At 43.8% G+C, this 20,090-nt stretch overlaps 1 protein-coding gene across 1 annotated transcript in view; it reads right to left on the bottom strand.

The window, feature by feature from the left end:
• esyt1b (extended synaptotagmin-like protein 1b) overlaps nt 1-20,090 on the bottom strand; it is a 227,765-nt gene that overhangs the window by 120,171 nt on the left and 87,504 nt on the right. Inside the window, exon 25 of the mRNA XM_060919134.1 lies at nt 17,168-17,314. Within this exon, the coding sequence (XP_060775117.1) occupies nt 17,168-17,314 (147 nt within the window). The remainder of the gene's footprint in view (nt 1-17,167; nt 17,315-20,090) is intronic.

Raw genomic sequence — 20,090 nt, forward strand, 5'->3', positions numbered from 1 at the left:
GGACAAAGATGCATTTTCAAGTGACTATGCAGGGCTGCCAAAGCCTGAAACTGCCAAAGCCTGCTCCAAAGCCTGAAACTGACTTCATCAAACTTTAAAGGCTGTCTGATATATACAACTTTATATATTCTAGCATTAAATAGACTGTTGAATGTTATGCAACCGTAATAAGTTGATTAAACACAAATCAAATCATACAGAATAGACCTAAAATGTTTTTCAAAAATGACCCTTGGGTGAGTGAAGTGACAAGTGTCAAATAGAAACGTGACAAACGAGCGATATTAAGTGTACATTACAATGTAAATGTACACTCAGCGGTTCCAGTTAGGCATTCTCCAGAGATTGTTTACATGATGTTTTGGTTTCCAAAAACAAACAAACACAATTGATTGTTTATTTAAACAACTTACCACTTATAAAATGATCGGAGCAGACTTTGCTGTGTTTGGAAGGCTGATAATCCTTGCGGCTGATTCTCGCCAGCCATAGATTTCTCCTTTATATGCCGAGTTTCTTTGTTTGCTCGCCTTCGTGCTCCCGTACAGTGGGAATTCCATAAAAGCTCCGCTTGACGTCATCATCTGACCTATTATGACAGCCGTGAATACAACAGGTGTGCACCATTGCTAGCTTTAAATAGCCTGCTTGGGTTCTTTTGAAGACTTTGTATTCGCGCGTTACAATGTGTGCTCAGTGACCCGTACGGTAAGCTTGACCCACAAGATGGCCGCCACTAGGGAATCCCCGACTTTGTGACATCATGTGCAAACTATGTATATCCTTCTGGCTTGTCCACGTGATCTTTAGCAAACTGCAGACGAGAAGCAATGTTCTTTTTGGAGAGCAGTGGCTTTCTCATTGCAACCCTGCCATGCACACCATTGTTGTTCAGTGTTCTCCTGATGGTAGACTCATGAACATTAACATTAGCCAATGTGAGAGAGGCCTTCAGTTGCTTAGAAGTTACCCTGGGGTCCTTTGTGACCTCGCCGACTATTACACACCTTGCTCTTGGAGTGATTTTTGTTGGTCGACCACTCCTGGGGAGGGTAACGATGGTCTTAAATGTCCTCCATTTGTACACAATCTGTCTGACTGTGGATTGGTGGAGTCCAAACTCTTTAGAGATGGTTTTGTAACCTTTTCCACCCTGATGAGCAATCAACAACACTTTTTCTGATGTCCTCAGAAATCTCTTTTGTTCATGCCATGATACACTTCCACAAACATGGGTTGTAAAGATCAGACTTTGATAGATCCCTGTTCTTTAAATAAAATGGGGTGCCCACTCACACCTGATTGCCACACCATTGATTGAAAACACCTGACTCTAATTTCACCTTCAAATGAACTGTTAATCCTAGAGGTTCACATACTTTTGCCACTCACAGATACGTAATATTGGATCATTGTCCTCAATAAATAAATGACCAAGTATAATATTTTTGTCTCATTTGTTTAACTGGGTTCTCTTTATCTATTTTTAGGACTTGTGTGAAAATCTGATGATATTTTAGTTCATATTTATGCAGAAATATAAAAAATTCTAAAGAGTTCACAAACTTTCAAGCTCCACTGTATGTCTATGAGACTGTAGTTATTTGCCCCAGTACCTTGTTTGATGGCCATTTTCACGTGTAACACCCATACAAAAACCACTTACGCATTTAGATGATCCCTTGCAAAGATGGTGGTTTCTCCTAGCCAGTCCCTGGCATCTGACTGAGGCCAAGTATACATTAGACCGTATCTGTCTCGTTTTCTTTGCGGATGCACTGTCCGTTTACATTAAAACACCTGGAAACGCCGGGAAACGGGAATCCGCCAGGGTCCACGTATTCAATCTAGATCGTGTCTGGTCCGGTGCTGTGTAAACATTGAGAATACGCGGATACGCTGTGCTGAGCTCTAGCTGGCGTCCTCATTGGACAACGTCACTGTGACATCCACCTTCCTGATTCGCTGGCGTTGGTCATGTGACGCGACTGCTGAAAAACGGCGCGGACTTCCGCCTTGTATCACCTTTCATTAAAGAGTATAAAAGTATGAAAATACTGCAAATACTGATGCAAATACTGCCCACTGTGTAGTTATGATTGTCTTTAGGCTTGCCATCTTTCCACTTGCAAGTGGTAAGTGATATGCGCTGGGATCACACACACAGCGGCTCAGTCCCGAATCACTGCTTGTGCACTTCACTCGCGCGCTCTGTGAGCTGCGCAGGGCCGGAGTGCGCACCCTCCAGAGGGCACTCGCTGTTCAGGGCAGAGTGATTTGGAGCACAGGATGCCTGTGGAGCCGAGCGTATCCGTGTATTGGTGTTGCTGTGTGCACGCGAATCGTGTATTGAGGTATTTCACCTGACGTCACAGGGTCACGTGACGCCCCGGTGTCCGCCATTTTGGACGGCAAGCTAGCTAATGTCAACAACAGTAGCTGGTATGTTACTGTAGCAATGTTTACGTTCAGTCATTTGGATGACTGTTAAAACCTTTCAGTCTCAAGTTTTTCCTTTACTGGATTTACTAGTTTACTGAGCTAGCGCGCGCGCTAGCCGGGCTCCCGGCCGGCAAGCGCGCGCGCTAGCCAGGCTCCCGGCCGGCAGGCCGGCCGGCAAGCGCGCGCTAGCTCCCGGCTTGCCCGAGCGCGCTAGCTCAGTAAACTAGTAAATCCAGTAAAGGAAAAACTTGAGACTGAAAGGTTTTAACAGTCATCCAAATGACTGAACGTAAACATTACTACAGTAACATACCAGCTATGATGTTGTTGACATTAGCTACTGCTAACAGCTAGTTGCTAATACACTGCTACAACTACACCGAGTCTAATAATACAGTTCTTAGTCATTGCCTGGTAACAGCAAACTTATAACGGGCCATGTCTCAACAGACTAAGAAGTTATTTCAATGACATTTAATAACATTTTGTTTATCCTGAGGACCGAAAGTAAATGAAAATGTGAACAAACCTTAGCTGTAATCAGATGGCGACCACCGGCTCCAGGGACGACCCGCTGATGTAGGCATGTTACCCAGCCTGACACAAAATATTTGTAGGTATCCAAACTCTTATACACTTTCAGATCAATACCTGTGTATGGCGATGGGTTTTTAACGACATAGGTATACAGATCATGTGGGCCGAAGTCAGGTAAAGACGAGGGCTTTGTGTACTTCCGTACGTCAGTGAACAATCCTGGTGGAAGCAGGTAAACGTCGCTCTCTAAACCTGCTAACCTCAATTTTTGCAAATACCTCTCCCTCTGCTCGCCCTGTAAATGCCCTACGTCGCTGGATAGTGAAGGTGTTTTCTGCATCTCGCTCCTTTTTCTTTTATGTTTTTCGTTTGTCACCTTCCTCGCATTCAAACTGATTCGAGCCGTGCCGTCCAAAATGGCAGCATCACATGACTTGGTCACGTGAGTGAAATACCTCAATAGGTGTTGCTGTGTGCACACTAATCGTTTTAAAAACGTTAATCTGATGATCTGCTGATACGGTCTAATGTAAACCCCACCTGACATTTATTTTAGCCAATAGTACTCATGTTCCAGTTTAAAAGGATATGTGCATTGCCCACCTTCAAAGAAAATTGAGCTGTGATTGACTGCTGTGTAAAAACACCCTGTTGTGCCATCGTTTGTTGTAATGTTCAATTTGTGTTCAACTGTCAACCATTGAGTTCAAGGACATGTAATTATACATGCTCATAGCTGCACAACAGCACAGACACACTGAGGCTACGTTTACATTACGTCGAATCAGCGGATCATCAGATTAACGTTCTTAAAACGATTCGCGTTTACACTAAAACCGTTAGCCGTGCACACAGCAACACCAATACACGGACACGCTCGGCTCCGCAGGCATCCTGCGCTCCAAATCACTCCGCCCTGAACAGCGAGTGCCCTCTGGAGGGTGCGCACTCCGGCCCTGCGCAGCTCACAGAGCGCGCGAGTGAAGTGCACAAGCCACGATTCGGGACTGAGCCGCTGTGTGTGTGATCCCAGCGCATATCACTTACTACTTGCAAGTGGAAGGATGGCAAGCCTAAAGACAATCATAACTACACAATGGGCAGTATTTGCATCAGTATTTGCAGTATTTTCATACTTTTATACTCTTTAATGAAAGGTGATACAAGGAGGAAGTCCGCGCCGTTTTTCAGCAGTCGCGTCACATGACCAACGCCAGCGAATCAGGAAGGTGGATGTCACAGTGACGTTGTCCAATGAGGACGCCAGCTAGAGCTCAGCACAGCGTATTCGCGTATCTCAATGTTTACACAGCACCGGATCAGATACGATCTGGATTGAATACGTGGACGCTGGCGGATTCCCGTTTCCCGGCTTTTCCAGGTGGTTTAATGTAAACGGACAGTGCATCCGTGAAGAAAACGAGACAGATACGGTCTAATGTAAACGTAGCCTGAGCCCAACCTATCTGTAAAGGTTCTCAGTCATCCAGGTCATCGTAAAGGTACTAAAGGAGGCAACTGGACTTGCTTGAAATTCTTGAAGATGCTTCACTTCTCATCTGAAAGGCTTCTTCAGTTCTGTCTGACTAATTAAGTGTTCCAGGCATTTATCCTCTAGTAGACCAAAAGCAACCCTAAGGAGAGTCGTTGAGGTCACAAGGATCATTAACCCTCTCAGTTACCCTGTATGCTGTAGGTCTCAGTCATTCTGTAGGTTGAGCCCAACCTATTTTATGTTGTAACATCTGTTCTAAATAGTTGTATACATCTAATAATGAACTCAAAGCAACATTAGCATTATTTCCTTCTTGCATGCATGTTTTTTTTTTACCTGTATGCTGGGTTGTTTAACATCCCCCCTCCAAGAAGCACATTTGGCTCTTCCTCTTAAGGCCAATTTATGCTGACAACCCAGTCCTCGCAGATGGCGTCGCAGACGGCATCCGCGAAGCCCCCCCCTTCGCAGACACTCTGCGCGCACCTCCCAAAAATTGTGACCACCGCAGACAGCCTCGCAGACAGCGCCGCAGACAAGAGGGCTCTGATTGGTCCACTCTACATCCGCTGTACACGCACTTCCGCTTCCCTACTTTCCCGGTTTGGTTTGTTTTCACGACCGCCATTTTTAAAAACACGAGCGAAGATGGAGCAGCACGAACAGCGGTTGATCAAGGAAGTGAGGAAGTACGTACATCTATACGACTCCAGTTCTAGTCATTATAAGTAACCGGAGGATAAACACTCCACTAACCACACCCACCAACTACTCCTAGCGATTTCGCGCCCCCTTGCGTTGTGGCGGTGAATAACATCGCGCACGCCTATTACTCCCCGCTCAACGATAAATTACACCTGTCTGCGAAAAGCTATCTGCGAAAGCCTTGTCGCAAGAGCATGCAGAGGCCTTTAGCCATCACCTATCTCTGCTTCAGTGGGTACATCAGGACTCTCCACTCCCCCAGCACCCCACAGCTCATAGTAGAAGGTGGTAACAGCACATTACAAGCAAAGAATTTGTAATTGTTCTGGATAATGGGGCTCTAGTATGGACATTTATTTATTTGATTGATTTCTTGATTGAAAGACTGAGAACACTGGAACAAATCCTACGACAAGCTACCTTGATCTAAGTGCAATTTCTCTGGAATTATCAAAACCATAATATGTGAAAATGTACTGATAAAAGACTGGAGTTCTTGCATATTGATTTGGATAGGTTTTCAGGTATATTTTGGAGAGGTTATGGACCATTATGTAGATTCCCATAAGAAAATACAACATATTACCATGAAATTAATTCAGAATGGCTTGTGTAGGACAGATGGCAAGAAAATAAAGCATGCAAACTTGATATACAGTGACTGGTGTTGCTCCAGTTACTGGTAATTTACCATTAATGGCTACTTCAGCGAGAAGTAGGTTTTCTGATTACATAGTAATTCTGGATGGCCTTTGTTTCTTCACGTGCAGCAGTAAAAGACCTCGGGGTGATTATTGACCCCAGTCTTTCATTCGAAACTAACATCGATAACATTACCCAGATAGCTTTCTTTCATCTCGGAAATATTGTTAAGAAATTTAATGTCACTACACAATGCAGAAAAACTAGTTCATGCTTTTGTTACCTCCATGTTGGATTACTGTAATGCCTTACTGTCTGGATGTTCCAATAAGCACATAAACAAGCTCCAGTTCGTTCAAAATGCAGCAGCAAGAGTCCTTACTAGAACTAGAAAATATGACCACATCACCCCTGTCTTATCCACACTGCATTGGCTCCTAATCAAATTTCGTACTGATTATAAAATACTACTATTGACCTTTAAAGCACTAAATGGTCTCGTACCACAGTACCTGAGCGAACTTCTGGTCCTTTATGACCCACGACGCCTACTTAGATCAAAAGGTGCAGGCTATCTGCTGGTACCTCGTATAGTGAAGGCTACATCAGGGGGCAGAGCCTTTTCTTACAAAGCCCCACAATTATGGAACAACCTTCCAAGTAGTGTTCGGGAATAAGACACAGTCTCAGCATTTACTGTAAGCCTCGGCTGAAAACATATCTGTTTAGTCAAGTCTTTTGTTAATGGTGTTTATGAGGTAAAGGAGTAGATCTGGAGGGTCCTCAGACAGTGTGTTTTGGTAAACTGGGATGTATGGATGCTATCAGTCCCCCACTCGCTTGCTCACTCGAGTTTGTTGATGGTGTAGTGGCTGGCTGGCTTATGTCCTAGGGTTCCCTCATGCCTGTGTTACCTTCTGGCTCTCCCCTTTTAGTTATGCTGTCATAGTTAGTTTTGCCGGAGTCCCTGCTTGTATTCGACGCAAAATGTATATTGTTCCTACTTATTCAGGTGACATTGGGCATACCTAACAACCTGTGTTTTCTCCCCCCCCCAATCTGTCCCTCTGAGTTACATGTCAATCCTGAGATCAAGATGCTGACCTCTTCTGCTCCTCGGACCTGCCCGATCCATCCTGATGCCCTATGTTATCTCTTGACTACATCATCAACTGACTTCATGGTAAAATTGTTAATGTTATAGTCATGTTGTCTGCTGTTGCCCAAATGAGGATGGGTTCCCTTTTGAGTCTGATTCCTCTCGAGGTTTCTTCCTCATGTCATCTGAGGGAGTTTTTCCTTGCCACCGTCAACACAGGCTTGCTCATTGGGGATAGATTAGGGATAAAATTAGCTCATGTTTTAAGTCATTCAAATTCTGTAAAGCTGCTTAGCAACAATGTTTATTGTTAAAAGCGCTATACAAATAAACTTGACTTAAATTTGTCATTTGATTTTGTACGTTATCATTTCACAAATTTCGATAATTAACGTTTTGCCACAGTGGAAGAGCTCTCCCTCTGACTGGTGACCATACCATACTGCCTCTAGTTATCTAGCCAAGTTTGGGAAGACACTATGGATTCAGCAACAGGCTGAACAAACTGGTGACATAAGATTTCTGAAATTTGTCGAGACACAAGGCTCTCTGTGCAAGATATAGCAAAATTTTGCTTTAAGGGAAAGTGATAGTGGAGAGGTGGAGTCCCCTTCTGTTCCATTGTGGAAATGGTGCCTCAAGTCATGTGTAGTGGGAGGAGACGATACATCTAACCTGATGAAACATTTGATGTACATACATCCCAGTTTGTACAAAGAATTCCAGGAATGGAAGGTGCACATGATGATCACAAATAAATTGAAAATAAGATTGTCTAAATGATGGGCACCAAACTTTGTTCATGCTTATTCACAATATTTGCCATGCTGAATCTAGCTAACAGACTAGCCCAATAGTAACCCAAGTTTAGTCAACCTAACGTTACATGGAGATAGCTGGCAGCCAGGCATTGTGATGACAGCGCTAAGACTGACATTTGTCTATTTAGGCTACATCTGCATTAATACATTTTAGTTTTATAATGCATCACTTTTGCTACATTAACTCCAGAGTCGTGTGGCTGCCGGGTGTTTTCATTTAAAATGTGCCAGCAAGGTGGTGCAGTGGTTAGCGCGGTCACCTCACATCAAGAAAGTTCTGGGTTCGAACCTCACTGCCGACTGGGGACTTTCTGTGTGGAGTCTGCATGTTCTTCCTGTGTCTGCGTTGGTTTTCTTTGGGTGCTTCGGTTTCCCCTACCATCCAAAGACATGCGGATTAGGTTAACTGGCTACTCTAAATTGCCCATAGGCGTGAATGAATGGTTGAGAGGAGAAAACCTCTATAACAGAATACAAGTAGAAGGCAATGGGAAACCACTATTGTAATTCTTCCCTAGAGACTTTGATGGCTGGTAAGAGCTGTCAGAGTGGCCATGTCACTGCAGCGATGTGCCAGAGAAAGAGCATGTTATCCCATTGTGTAACACAGTCAACATTTTGATGAAATCTGAGTAGAACCGACTTGTGTGATGCATTATTGAAGTCCCCAGTAACAGTGAAGAAACCAGCAGGGTGAGCTGTCTGAAGCTTGCTGATTATCCCATAGAGTTCACTCACAGCACTGCAAGCTTTAGCATTGGTGCTAGGCAGGATGTAAACAGCAATGATAACTGTCGTGAACTCTCTGGGAATATAAAAAGGTCTGCATCTAACTGCTAAAACCTCCACGAGTGCCGAACAGTGCACAGAGATGATTGTTGCATTCGTACACCAGCTGTTACTGATGTAAACACACAAGCTGCTGCATGTCTTACCTGACAAGGAAGTGTTTCTGTTGGTGCAGAAGGCTAGCCCTTCTAGTTGCATTAGAGTCGGCGATACCTTTGTGCAGCCATGTCTCGGTGAAGATGAGAGCACAGCAGTGTCTTATCTCTTTGCATAGCTGGTAGTCAATATTGACTACTTGTGAAAGTGGATTATTTACTTATCACAGTACTATGGCAATTAAAATATTCAAAAGAACAGTTCATCATTCTTTTTTCTTTTAGGGGCAGGGATTACTAGGTTTATCTGCGAAATAATGAGTGGGATAAAGCTATGGAAAAATTTGGAACAGAATCAAACTTGTACATCCCACCAATATACTGTACAGTAATTTCATTTTATATATTTCAAAATGAGCACAGTTTCACAGACTCCCTCTCAATGACCAGGACTGGGGGATAACCACCTCTGATTAGAGGGTTCTTTTATCTAAATTTCATAACATATAGGCAACTACAGAGGCATTAGCCTAAACCAAGTGGCTTCAAAATTCTACAACAGACTGCTGCTAAACAGGATCAGGCCTATAATGGACAACTTCCTGCGCCCAAACCAAAATGGCTTCCAAAAAGTGTGCTCTACTATTTCGCAAATCCTAGCTCTCTGATGCATCACTGAAGAGCTCATGAACCACCAAAAGGAGGGAGTTGTTGTCTTCTTAGGCTTTAAAAAGGCATTTGATTCTATCTGATGTGATAACATGTTTTCCATCCTTTGTGCGTACGGATGAGTTCACCATCAACTTATACCGTACTTACTTCAAGGGGATCCAGTAGCCCCCTTGCTTTTCATCATTGTCCTTGACTACACCCTGCATTATAGCCATACATTCCGATGATGGCCTGACAGCTAAGCACAGACGTAGTTCGCACCACCCTGCAGTCCACCTTGCTGACCTAGACTTCACTGATGACACTACACTTCTCAAGATGCAATCAGTTCTGCCAAAGCACTTATTCACTGTGGCTGAGCTGACTTTCCAGGCAGTTGGCCTTCAGTTGAATGCAAGTAACAAATGGATGCACTTCAATCCTTCAACTGTCTAACCCCTCCACACCCTTGATAGCACAGCCATAGAGACCAAGTACCTTGGTAGCTGGAGAAATACCTCTCATGACATCGACTGCCGGAAGGCCAAAGCATGGGGTGCCCTCAACTCTCTGTTCAAAATCTGGGCTGCCCCACTTCCAGAGAAACCAATGCCGCTTTTCCACTACCAACGCGGCTGAGTTGGGCTGAGCCGTGCCGTGCTGAGTTGGGCTGAGTCGAGCTGAGCGGGGCTGTTGGAGTTGCATTTCGACTACAACCGCGCTGAACCGTGCTGGCTGGAAGTAGGTGGACACATTGGGTGGAGTTAGCGAAAGTGGGTGGACGTCACGTGATGTTAGGCGGCGCAAACAGTGACATCAGTGATCTTTTAAGCGGTAGTCTCACAACCCGGAGAGTAAACAATAAACATGGAGGACATGGAGTCGTTAGTGTTGCTGGTCTTGGTGCTGTGGCTTGTTGTCACCGACAATGCCAACAGATACTGGCAAGAGCGTATAGATGAGGCGAGGCGCATAAGGCTTCAGAAATTCTCGTAATTCGTAATTCTTCTTCTTCCGGGTTTACAGTGTTTACAGATCCCAGCATGCTCGCGGGGCGTGTGTGGACACTCCTCCTCACCAATCAGTGCACAAGGGAGTGTCTCCTCACACCCCTAGCCTCACTCAGCTCGGTTTGGCTCGCTTCAGCCCCACTCCAAAACCGTGCGAGTTTTGGGGGCTGAGCAGGGCTGAAGCGAGCCCAGTTGTGCTGTTCTTAGATAGTCGAAACGCGAGCCGTGTCGGGCTGAAGTGAGCTGAAGCGAGCTGAAGTGAGCTGAAAAAGGGTAGTGGAAAAGGGCCACAAGACTAAAGTCTTCAAAGCATCAGTGGAGTCTATACTCCTGTATGGCTTGGAATCCTGGTTATTGACCAAAACCTAGGAAAAGTCTCTCAATGGAACTTTACACCTGTATGCTGTGTAGAATTCTAAATGTCTCATGGCATGATCATTGGTCAAATGAGTGACTGTACTGAAACCTACTCCAACTCTCATGCGTAATAAGGAAGAGGCATCTAGCACTGTGTGGCCATGTGATGCGGCACGATCGGCCTGCTGCCAGAGTTTTACTCTGGGAGCCCAAAGCGAAATGCAAGGTTGGTTGACCTTGCACAACCCTCAGCGCTGTCCTTGAAAAGGATACCGACCTACCAGGGGATCACCTTAAGGAGGCCATGCTTGACCGGCAGGTCTGGCAGAAGATATGAAATCAAGTCACTGGCCTTCTGGATGACTGACTGGCACAGGCTTGGTCATCAGAGATAAATTAGGGATAAAATTAGCTCATGTTTAAAGCCTTTCATTTTCTGTAAAGCTGCTTTGCGACAATGTCTGTTGTTAAAAGCGCTATACAAATAAACCTGACTTGACTGATGACCTAGAGAAGTACCAAATGGTTGACTCTACATCAGCATTGCCCTTGCAAGGTTTAGGATGATTTTAACCAGTAGATGGCATTTTGAGCCATTTTCAACCCATAAAATCCTGATTTTTATAAAAAAAATGGTAATTTTGTCAATATTAAGATCAGGATTGATGTGCTTCATCACAGTACAGGCTCAAAAACACATTTACTGTACAGCTCAAAAACACATTTGAGTGTGCAGTAACTCTTTAAGGAACCAAACGCGACATAGACTTGTAAATGGCTGGTTCTCACTGACTACGTTTACATGCACATCCAAATCGAGCTGCTGTCGGTAATCGAGCTGAAGGTCCCAGCAGGGTGCCAGAGAAATCCAATCCTACATGCACAGTGTTTAAATCGAGCTATTGTTATGAGGTGCATTGTGCACCCGAGCCACAGGTGGCGCTACACGCCCCTTCGTGTTGGTACACTTCCGGTTGTCGTCATGAAGAAGAGCTATTCAAGAGTATAAACAAAGTGACTACAGGCAGAAATTAGCATGCACTGCTATAACCTGGTACAGACATCTGTCCTGACCACAAGGATAATGTTTAATTTGTACACTGTCCCTTTTAAAAATAAAATAAACTCTAAACTCTAAGAAGAGTGTTTGTAGTTTGTATGTATGAACTGAAGTGTTCCTAATAAAGTGGGAGGCTAAGGTGAAGTGTCATGCTGACCGAGGCTGTTTTTTCGACACAATTCACAGCTATGCAAAAGCCGTACAGATGTATTTGGTGATACAGTAAGTGAGCTAAATTTTAACAGTGCAAACAATGCCACAAAAAGAAAAGATTCATGCCGTTGTCATGATTCGTTGTCATGCCGACCGAGGCTGTTGTGTTTCCCTTGTGGTCTTGTCACTTCCGGAAGGGGCAGTGCTGAAGTAAGTAGCTCAAATACGTAGCTCAATAGGGTTTACATGCACTAAGTAGCTCGGCAGAAATCGCATAATCTAGGTCGTGTAGCTCGATTCCAAGAAATCAAGTTCGGTTCAATTTCAGCCGAATTAAGGTGTATACATGGCATTTTGAACTTCGATTTCAGTTGAGCAACGGCAGAAATTCGATTCTCTCTATGTGCATGTAAACGTAGTGACTGTTCATGTAAAGGGAAATTAGGGCTGAATGGATTTAAGGCAATCAGTGAAATTTGGGCACAATGATAAAAAGAATGGCTTTCAAGTATGAGTCAGTTCCATTCGTTCATACCAAAGAGCCATTGAAAAGAATCTGATTGTTTGCAAACGTAACACCTATTTCTGTACACATACACCTCACTGAAACTCCAGACTTAAACTCAACTTGCATACTTAGACATACAGAGGAAATGCTTTTTACTTCTAAATATGTCATTTTAAATAACTAATATAGTTTGATCGGTGTGGATTGGAAATAAAGCCTTTCTGCTTTCATTTTATGGTGATGGAATTAAAATCTGTTATGCCATTTAAGATTTGTAACAATTTATAACACAAAATACCCCTTGCTCATTTTCTTATTGAAGACTGTATTGGACCTAATGGGGAAAGTGAATGATTTCCTTCAACTGAAAGATTTGAACATTTATACCTTCTAGGTACATATCAGGGCGGCACGGTGGTGTAGTGGTTAGCGCTGTCGCCTCACAGCAAGAAGGTCCTGGGTTCGAACCCCGGGTCCGGCGAGGGCCTTTCTGTGTGGAGTTTGCATGTTCTCCCCGTGTCCGCGTGGGTTTCCTCCGGGTGCTCCGGTTTCCCCCACAGTCCAAAGACATGCAGGTTAGGTTAACTGGTGACTCTAAATTGAGCGTAGGTGTGAATGTGAGTGTGAATGGTTGTCTGTGTCTAGTGCCGCTTTTCCACTACAAACGCGGCTGAGCTGTGCCGTGCCGAGTCGAGCTGAGTCGGGCTGAGCGGGGCTGTTGGAGTTGCATTTCGACTACAACCGCGCTGAACCGTGCTGGCTGGAAGTGGGTGGACACATTGGGTGGAGTTAGCGAAAGTGGGTGGACGTCACGTGATGTCGTTAAGCAGCGCAAACAGTGACATCAGTGACAGTGGCGGAACAAGTCAGAGCCGGGCCGGGGGCGGGGCAAATGACCGGGCCCTTTATTAAAGCTTATCATAACATCATTTTAGGCTACAAAATGTCCGCAACTGCGGTGTTTACCAATTTCAACACTACCGGGTGCAACTATGTTATTTAGTACATCAAGTCCTTCAAACGAACATGTAACTCAGAAACAAAAAACATTAGGATACTGTACATGGCTCATAATAAAACATCAATAGCCTATACTGCGCACATTATTTGAAGGGCATACGAATGAGCGCTCAGAGGTTGCAGCGGTGACAGGAAGAGTCAGAAATAAAAGGAGGGCGGTGCAAACCTCACTGAATGCACTGTGTTTACCAATTTCAACACTACGGGGTGCAACTATGTTATTTTGTACATTAAGTCCTTCAGACGAACATGTAACTCAGAAACAAAAAAACATTAGGCGACATACTGTACATGGCTCATAATAAAACATCAATAGCCTACTGCGCGCATTATTTGAAGGGCATACGACGAGCCTTGCGCTCCGCGAACTCGTCCACGATGCTCTGTATGTCACTGATTCAGTGAGCTTTTAAGCGGTAGTAAACAATAAACATGGAGGACATGGAGTCGTTAGTGTTGCTGGTCTTGGTGCTGTGGCTTGTTGTCACCGACAACGCGGACAGATACTGGCAAGAGCGTATAGATGAGGCGAGGCGCATAAGGCTTCAGAAATTCTCGTAATTCGTAATTATTCTTCTTCCGGGTTTGCGGTGTTTACAGATCCCAGCGCGCTCGCGGGGCGTGTGTGGGCATGTGAGGACACGCCTCCTCACCAATCAGTGCACAGGGGAGTGTCTGCTCACGCCCCCAACCTCAGTCGGCACGGTTTGGCTCGCTTCAGCCCCACTCCAAAACGGTGCGAGTTTTAGGGGCTAAGCAGGGCTGAAACGAGCTGAGTCGTGCTGGTTTTTGGTAGTCGAAACGCGAGCCGTGTCGGGCTGAAGTGAGCTGAAGTGAGCTGAAAAAGGGTAGTGGAAAAGGGCCATAGGTGTCAGCCCTGTGATGACCTGGCGACTTGTCCAGGGTTTACCCCGCCTTTCGCCCGTAGTCAGCTGGGATAGGCTCCAGCTTGCCTGCGACCCTGTAGAAGGATAAAGCGGCTAGAGATAATGAGATGAGATGAGATGAGGTACATATCAAATTCACTTAATGTTGGATATTTACTAGTTAAAAGGTGCTGACTGCAAAGTCATCTGAAATAAAAAAAAATAAAATAAAATTTTTATTGTGCATGGTATTTTCCTACATCTTGCAAGAACATCATGCGGACAAGATGTGATTGTTTTGGGACCGTTTCCCTATCTTTTGAGGTAAATAGTATGGACCTACAGAAACAGCCGAACGCGAGGAGCTTGAACTAATTAGCATAATTATGGAACTGTGTCACACCAAGATGGTGATGTACGGAAAATATCATGACACTGCATCGACCTTGGAGAGTTTTGAGTCGCAGGTATGCAATTTGTGGTTGAGATTCGCAAACAGATCTGTAAAACAAAAGACAAATATCTTTTCACGGTTACTACTTCTGTGTTATTGTTTCTTTCTCTGTAAGATCAAAACATTAGGTGTATAACTCCATACTCGCTACCATGGAGTCGAGCCCATGAATTCTAAGGCTAAGATAGCTAAGCACTAGCTAGAATGATTTAGTTATCTGTCTAGGAAAAAAAAATGACATCATCTAACCTTGCTCTTGCAATTGCACTCACTTGGCAGGCTCTCTTTTTCTTTTCTCGCTAGCTTTTAGCTGACGGTAGAGCAGAGTCTGCGATGTTTGCCCATGCCGACTTGTTTTGGTTAAAAGTAAGTCAAACACACCCCATGGTAGTCATGTGATATTGTTACTCACTTGCTTTGGCAATCTCCGGAATCATAAAATGCGGGACACATTTTATCTCGGCAAAACATTTGCACATAGGGTACATGGTGTGTGCAGCAGCAAAACATCTCAAAACTCCAACAGCAATAGAAATAGAACATTTTGCCCAGAATTCAACTTTGCAGTCAGCACCTTTAAGAAAAGTTGATTTCCTCCGTTAGTGGAGATAACAGAATCTGGCACAATTTTTGGCCAATGTTTCAGAGAATGCAGTGTACATGCAATTTTTTTTTTAAATTTGTAGAAGTAAAGGAAGAGCTTGATCTAACTCCAGGAGATCATACCACGCTTTACTGACCATTGCATAGTCATGCAATGACCATTTCGTTGAAATACTAGCTCAATAATTAATTGTTGCATTGTGTGTCTTGATAGCACTAAGAACAAGCATAGCATTATATTAACACTTGTTTTTCTCAATAGTTTGTGGCTTTGTCCTCATATACAGTACATGTTACTGGGAATGATCCAAGAGCCATTTCTCTTAAATTTTGATGCACAACAAACTGTAGTAATTACATGTTTGGACACCATTACAGTCATCTCATCTCATCTCTAGCCGCTTTATCCTTTCACAGGGTCGCAGGCAAGCTGGAGCCTATCCCAGCTGACTACGGGCGAAAGGCGGGGTACACCCTGGACAAGTCGCCAGGTCATCACAGGGCTGACACATAGACACAGACAACCATTCACACTCACAGTCACACCTACGGTCAATTTAGAGTCACCAGTTAACCTAACCTGCATGTCTTTGGACTGTGGGGGAAACCGGAGCACCCGGAGGAAACCCACGTGGACACGGGGAGAACATGCAAACTCCGCACAGAAAGGCCCTCGCCGGCCACGGGGCTCGAACCCGGACCTTCTTGCTGTGAGGCGACAGCACTAACCACTACACCACTGTGCCGCCCCATTACAGTCATGTCCTCTGAATATTGTTAACATTGTTTCTTTTTCTATTTTAAACAGGAGTAAAAAGTAACATGGAAAACAAAATACATAATGAGAACCAGAAATGGGACCAGTTAGGAAAGTGAGGAGGAGCCAGGAAGGTGACAAGCACGCTTTCCCCTGCCAAAAAAAAAAAATATATTTTCATGATAATTATTTATAAATAAATGTTATAAATAAATGTTATTTTGTGTTTTATTTTACCAACAAATGACCTCAATGATGGCCAGCTGTTCATATACATGACGAAAAACTGGTAGTAATTTGTATCATCAAATTAAAGGACCAATGAACATGAGAATCCTTAACTTGATTCTCATTAATTCGTAACACTAAACAACCCCATTAATTTCACCCTTAAAAATGCCTCACGTTTGACCTGATTAAAAATTAAAATAGAAAATATAAGAAATCTAATTAAGGGGTGATATTTAACCAAAATGATATTTTAGGGCTTTACAGACCTTAAAACAGTCTTAAATTATTCCTTAATTAATCAAAATTAAAGGGTGATAAGATTTTAAGGACTAAAATTAAGGGGCAAATCTGAAAAAAATAAGAGAAAAAAATCTGTAGTTGTACCCCTTACTTGGCCAAGAATCATGCACAATTCCACTTAAAAACTACTGAAAAAATGTACAAGGAAATTAAGGTCAAAGTAAGGCAATTTTAAGGGGTTTGGGTATGTGGTGCACAGTGTTTTTGCAAAGTATTCCTCACTTTTTGTGTAATTTATCTATCTTCTAAATGGACATGGCTGTCTTCTGACCCTTGCCTCTTGATTTCTGTTTTGGATTTGCCCTCTGACAATGTTTCTCATTGTCTGACTCTTGCCTGAGTTACAAGTTACAATTCTTTACCATTCCATTAATAAATATTGCTGCACATGGATTTTCAACTATACCCAGAGTCCTTACACAAATCAAGTAAGATGGTACAAGCTAGGATATTAATAATATATTGTGCATATATAAATAGACAGTATACCTTCTCTTTTGCTGTGTCAGTAAGCAAATGTCTTAGCAAGGACTCACACTTACTGTTCCTATGAATTGGCCTGTGATTTATACCTTCAGCTCTGCCCTCAGCAGTATCTGACTCTGAGGTGAAGCTCCATCCAAATTTAGCCATTGGTCCAGCAGCAGATTTGGTTGGGAAAGAAGCTCTCTGATAGGAATCACCACAGAGCCAAGTGGGAAGTCCCAGCAGTGTGACAACTATTGAGAAAAATTCAAATTATAATAATGATTAGTGCAGAACACCACATGATATTTGTTCCACAATGCAACACTGAGAGTCATAAAAACATTTATAATGAGTTAATTATATATTTTAAAGATACTAAATCTAAGACATCCAAGAGAACACCAAATATAAGACTAATTTACACACTACTCTGCATACATTTGGCCATAATGTCGAAATGTCCCCAGTTTGCAGCTTGTTGAATTGTGAAGTAAATTTTCTGTTTTCCCCTTGAATAAAGATGCAAGCAGGCACAAACCTGGAGAAGAGAAGGTTTTATTTAAACTTCAGGTTCATACCCAGGTGTTGCCACTCTGAGCACTTGTTCAGTGCTAACACACACTCCCTACTTGCAGGCTTTTCTCTTACAGTCCTTACAGCATTCTCTCTTACAAAAAAGCCTTTATACTGAAGTCCTTCATCCCAAAATTGTAACAAAGATAAGGATATTACCATACGCCTTTGAAGCCTCAACCACACACACGCGCGCGCACACATACCATCCTGTTTGTCCCATGTTATAGGTTTTACCCCTTATCAGTGACTGGAGCTCATAAATACCTGTTTTTAAGACTCTAGTTTCAGCACAAATTGTTGGTCCAGAAACACCCTTTCCATCAAGCAGAGACTAATACCAGGTCTAATGTAATGAAGATATAAGAAAACCCTCTTAATCATTCTTCGAGCTGTAACAGTCTTCAATCTTCTGGAAAGTCTACAATTCTACAAGATTTTGGAGTACGTCTCTAGTGCCCATTCAGTCCAAAGAGCATTTGTGAGGTCAGGCACTGATTTTGGACTGGCTCACAATCACTGTTCCAGTTCATCTGAAACATGTTAAATGGGGTTGAAGTTAGGGCTCTGTGCAGTCCATTGGAGATCCCCACTTTGTACAAAGGGACACAGTTATACTAGAACAAGAAGGGTCCCAAATCTTTACCACAAAGTCAGAATCATACAATTGTCTAAAATGTCACTGTATAACGTACCATTAATCCTTCCCTGGAATGAGGTGGGGTGGCACAGTGGTTAGCACAGTCACCTCACAGCAAGAAGGTTCTGGTTCAAATCAGACTGGGGCCTTTCTGTGTGCATGTCCTGTGTGGGTTTCACCCAGGCCAAAGACATGTGGATTAGGTCAACTGCCTACTCTAAATTGCCCATTAGTTTGAATGTGTGTTTGAATGGCTGTCTGTCTCTGTGTGAACCCTGTGATAGACTGGCGACCTGTTCAGGATATGCCCTGCCCCTCGCCCAACGTCAACTGGGATTGACTCCAGCTTCCCTCCTGATGGAAGTGATCAAGATGATGGATGGAACTAATGCCGCTTTTCCACTACAAACGCGGCTGAGTCGGGCTGAGCCGTGCCGTGCTGAGTCGAGCTGAGTGGGGCTGTTGGAGTTGCATTTCGACTACAACCGCGCTGAACCGTGCTAGCTGGAAGTGGGTGGACACATTGGGTGGAGTTAGCGAAAGTGGGTGGACGTCAGGTGATGTCGTTAAGCAGCGCAAACAGTGACATCAGTGAGCTTTTAAGCGGTAGTCTCACGACCCGAATAGTAAACAATAAACATGGAGGACATGGAGTCGTTAGTGTTGCTGGTCTTGGTGCTGTGGCTTGTTGTCACCGACAACGTGGACAGATACTGGCAAGAGCGTATAGATGAGGCGAGGCGCATAAGGCTTCAGAAATTCTCGCAATTCGTAATTCTTCTCCTTCCGGGTTTGCGGTGTTTACAGATCCCAGCGCGCTCGCGGGGCGTGTGTGGGCATGTGAGGACACTCCTCCTCACCAATCAGTGCACAGGGGAGTGTCTGCTCATGCCCCCAGCCTCACTCGGCTCGCTTCAGCCCCACTCCAAAACGGTGCGAGTTTTAGGGGCTAAGCAGGGCTGAAGCGAGCTGAGTCGTGCTGGTTTTTGGTAGTCGAAATGCGAGCCGTGTCGGGCTGAAGTGAGCTGAAGCGAGCTGAAAAAGGGTAGTGGAAAAGGGCCATAAGGGGTGGAAGTAAACCCAAAGCCTGAAAAACAGGCCCAGACCATTAATCCTCCTCTACTTAACTTTACCACTGGCATAATGCATTATGCATTCGGGTAGGTAGGCTTTTTTCTCATGCCGTTTTAGGATGGTATGAAAACCCAATCAGATAAAACATGCTGATTTTGTGGCTGTGCCTTTAAATTGGCATATTCAAAACTCTGATTCATCCACCAGACTGACCGTGTGATTCATCTTAGGTTTGTGTGCAGGTGTTTGGCTATGGAAACCCATTTAATGAAGCTCCTGATTCAGAGTTATTGTGCTGATGCTTGCAGAGACAGTTCTGAACTCTGTAGTGAGTGTTGCAACAGAGGATATGCATTTTATTATGCGCTACAGACTTTAGCACTCGGTGGCCCCACACTGTGAGCTTGTATGCTTTACTGCTTCGTGGCCAAGCTCCATACAATTCAGAGTGAAGCTATTTACATATTTAAATTTCAAGACACAGCCACAAAATCAGACTGTATTATTCTGTAGGGAGGGTTTTCATACTATGCTAAAATGACATGGAAAAGAAGAACCAAGGTGGGGGGTTTTTTTCCTCTCAAAAAAAAAAACACCCCAAAAAAACAAACAAACAAAAAAACCTTTACAAAAACATCTCAGGGAACAATATAAAATAATTGCAACTTGTATTGCATGTGCCCTTCAACAGTTTCAACCAATTTTATAATAAACAATAATCATCGTCACAGTCTGAGATA

This window comes from Neoarius graeffei, chromosome 4, assembly GCF_027579695.1.
Source record: "Neoarius graeffei isolate fNeoGra1 chromosome 4, fNeoGra1.pri, whole genome shotgun sequence".
NCBI classification, from domain to species: domain Eukaryota; kingdom Metazoa; phylum Chordata; class Actinopteri; order Siluriformes; family Ariidae; genus Neoarius; species Neoarius graeffei.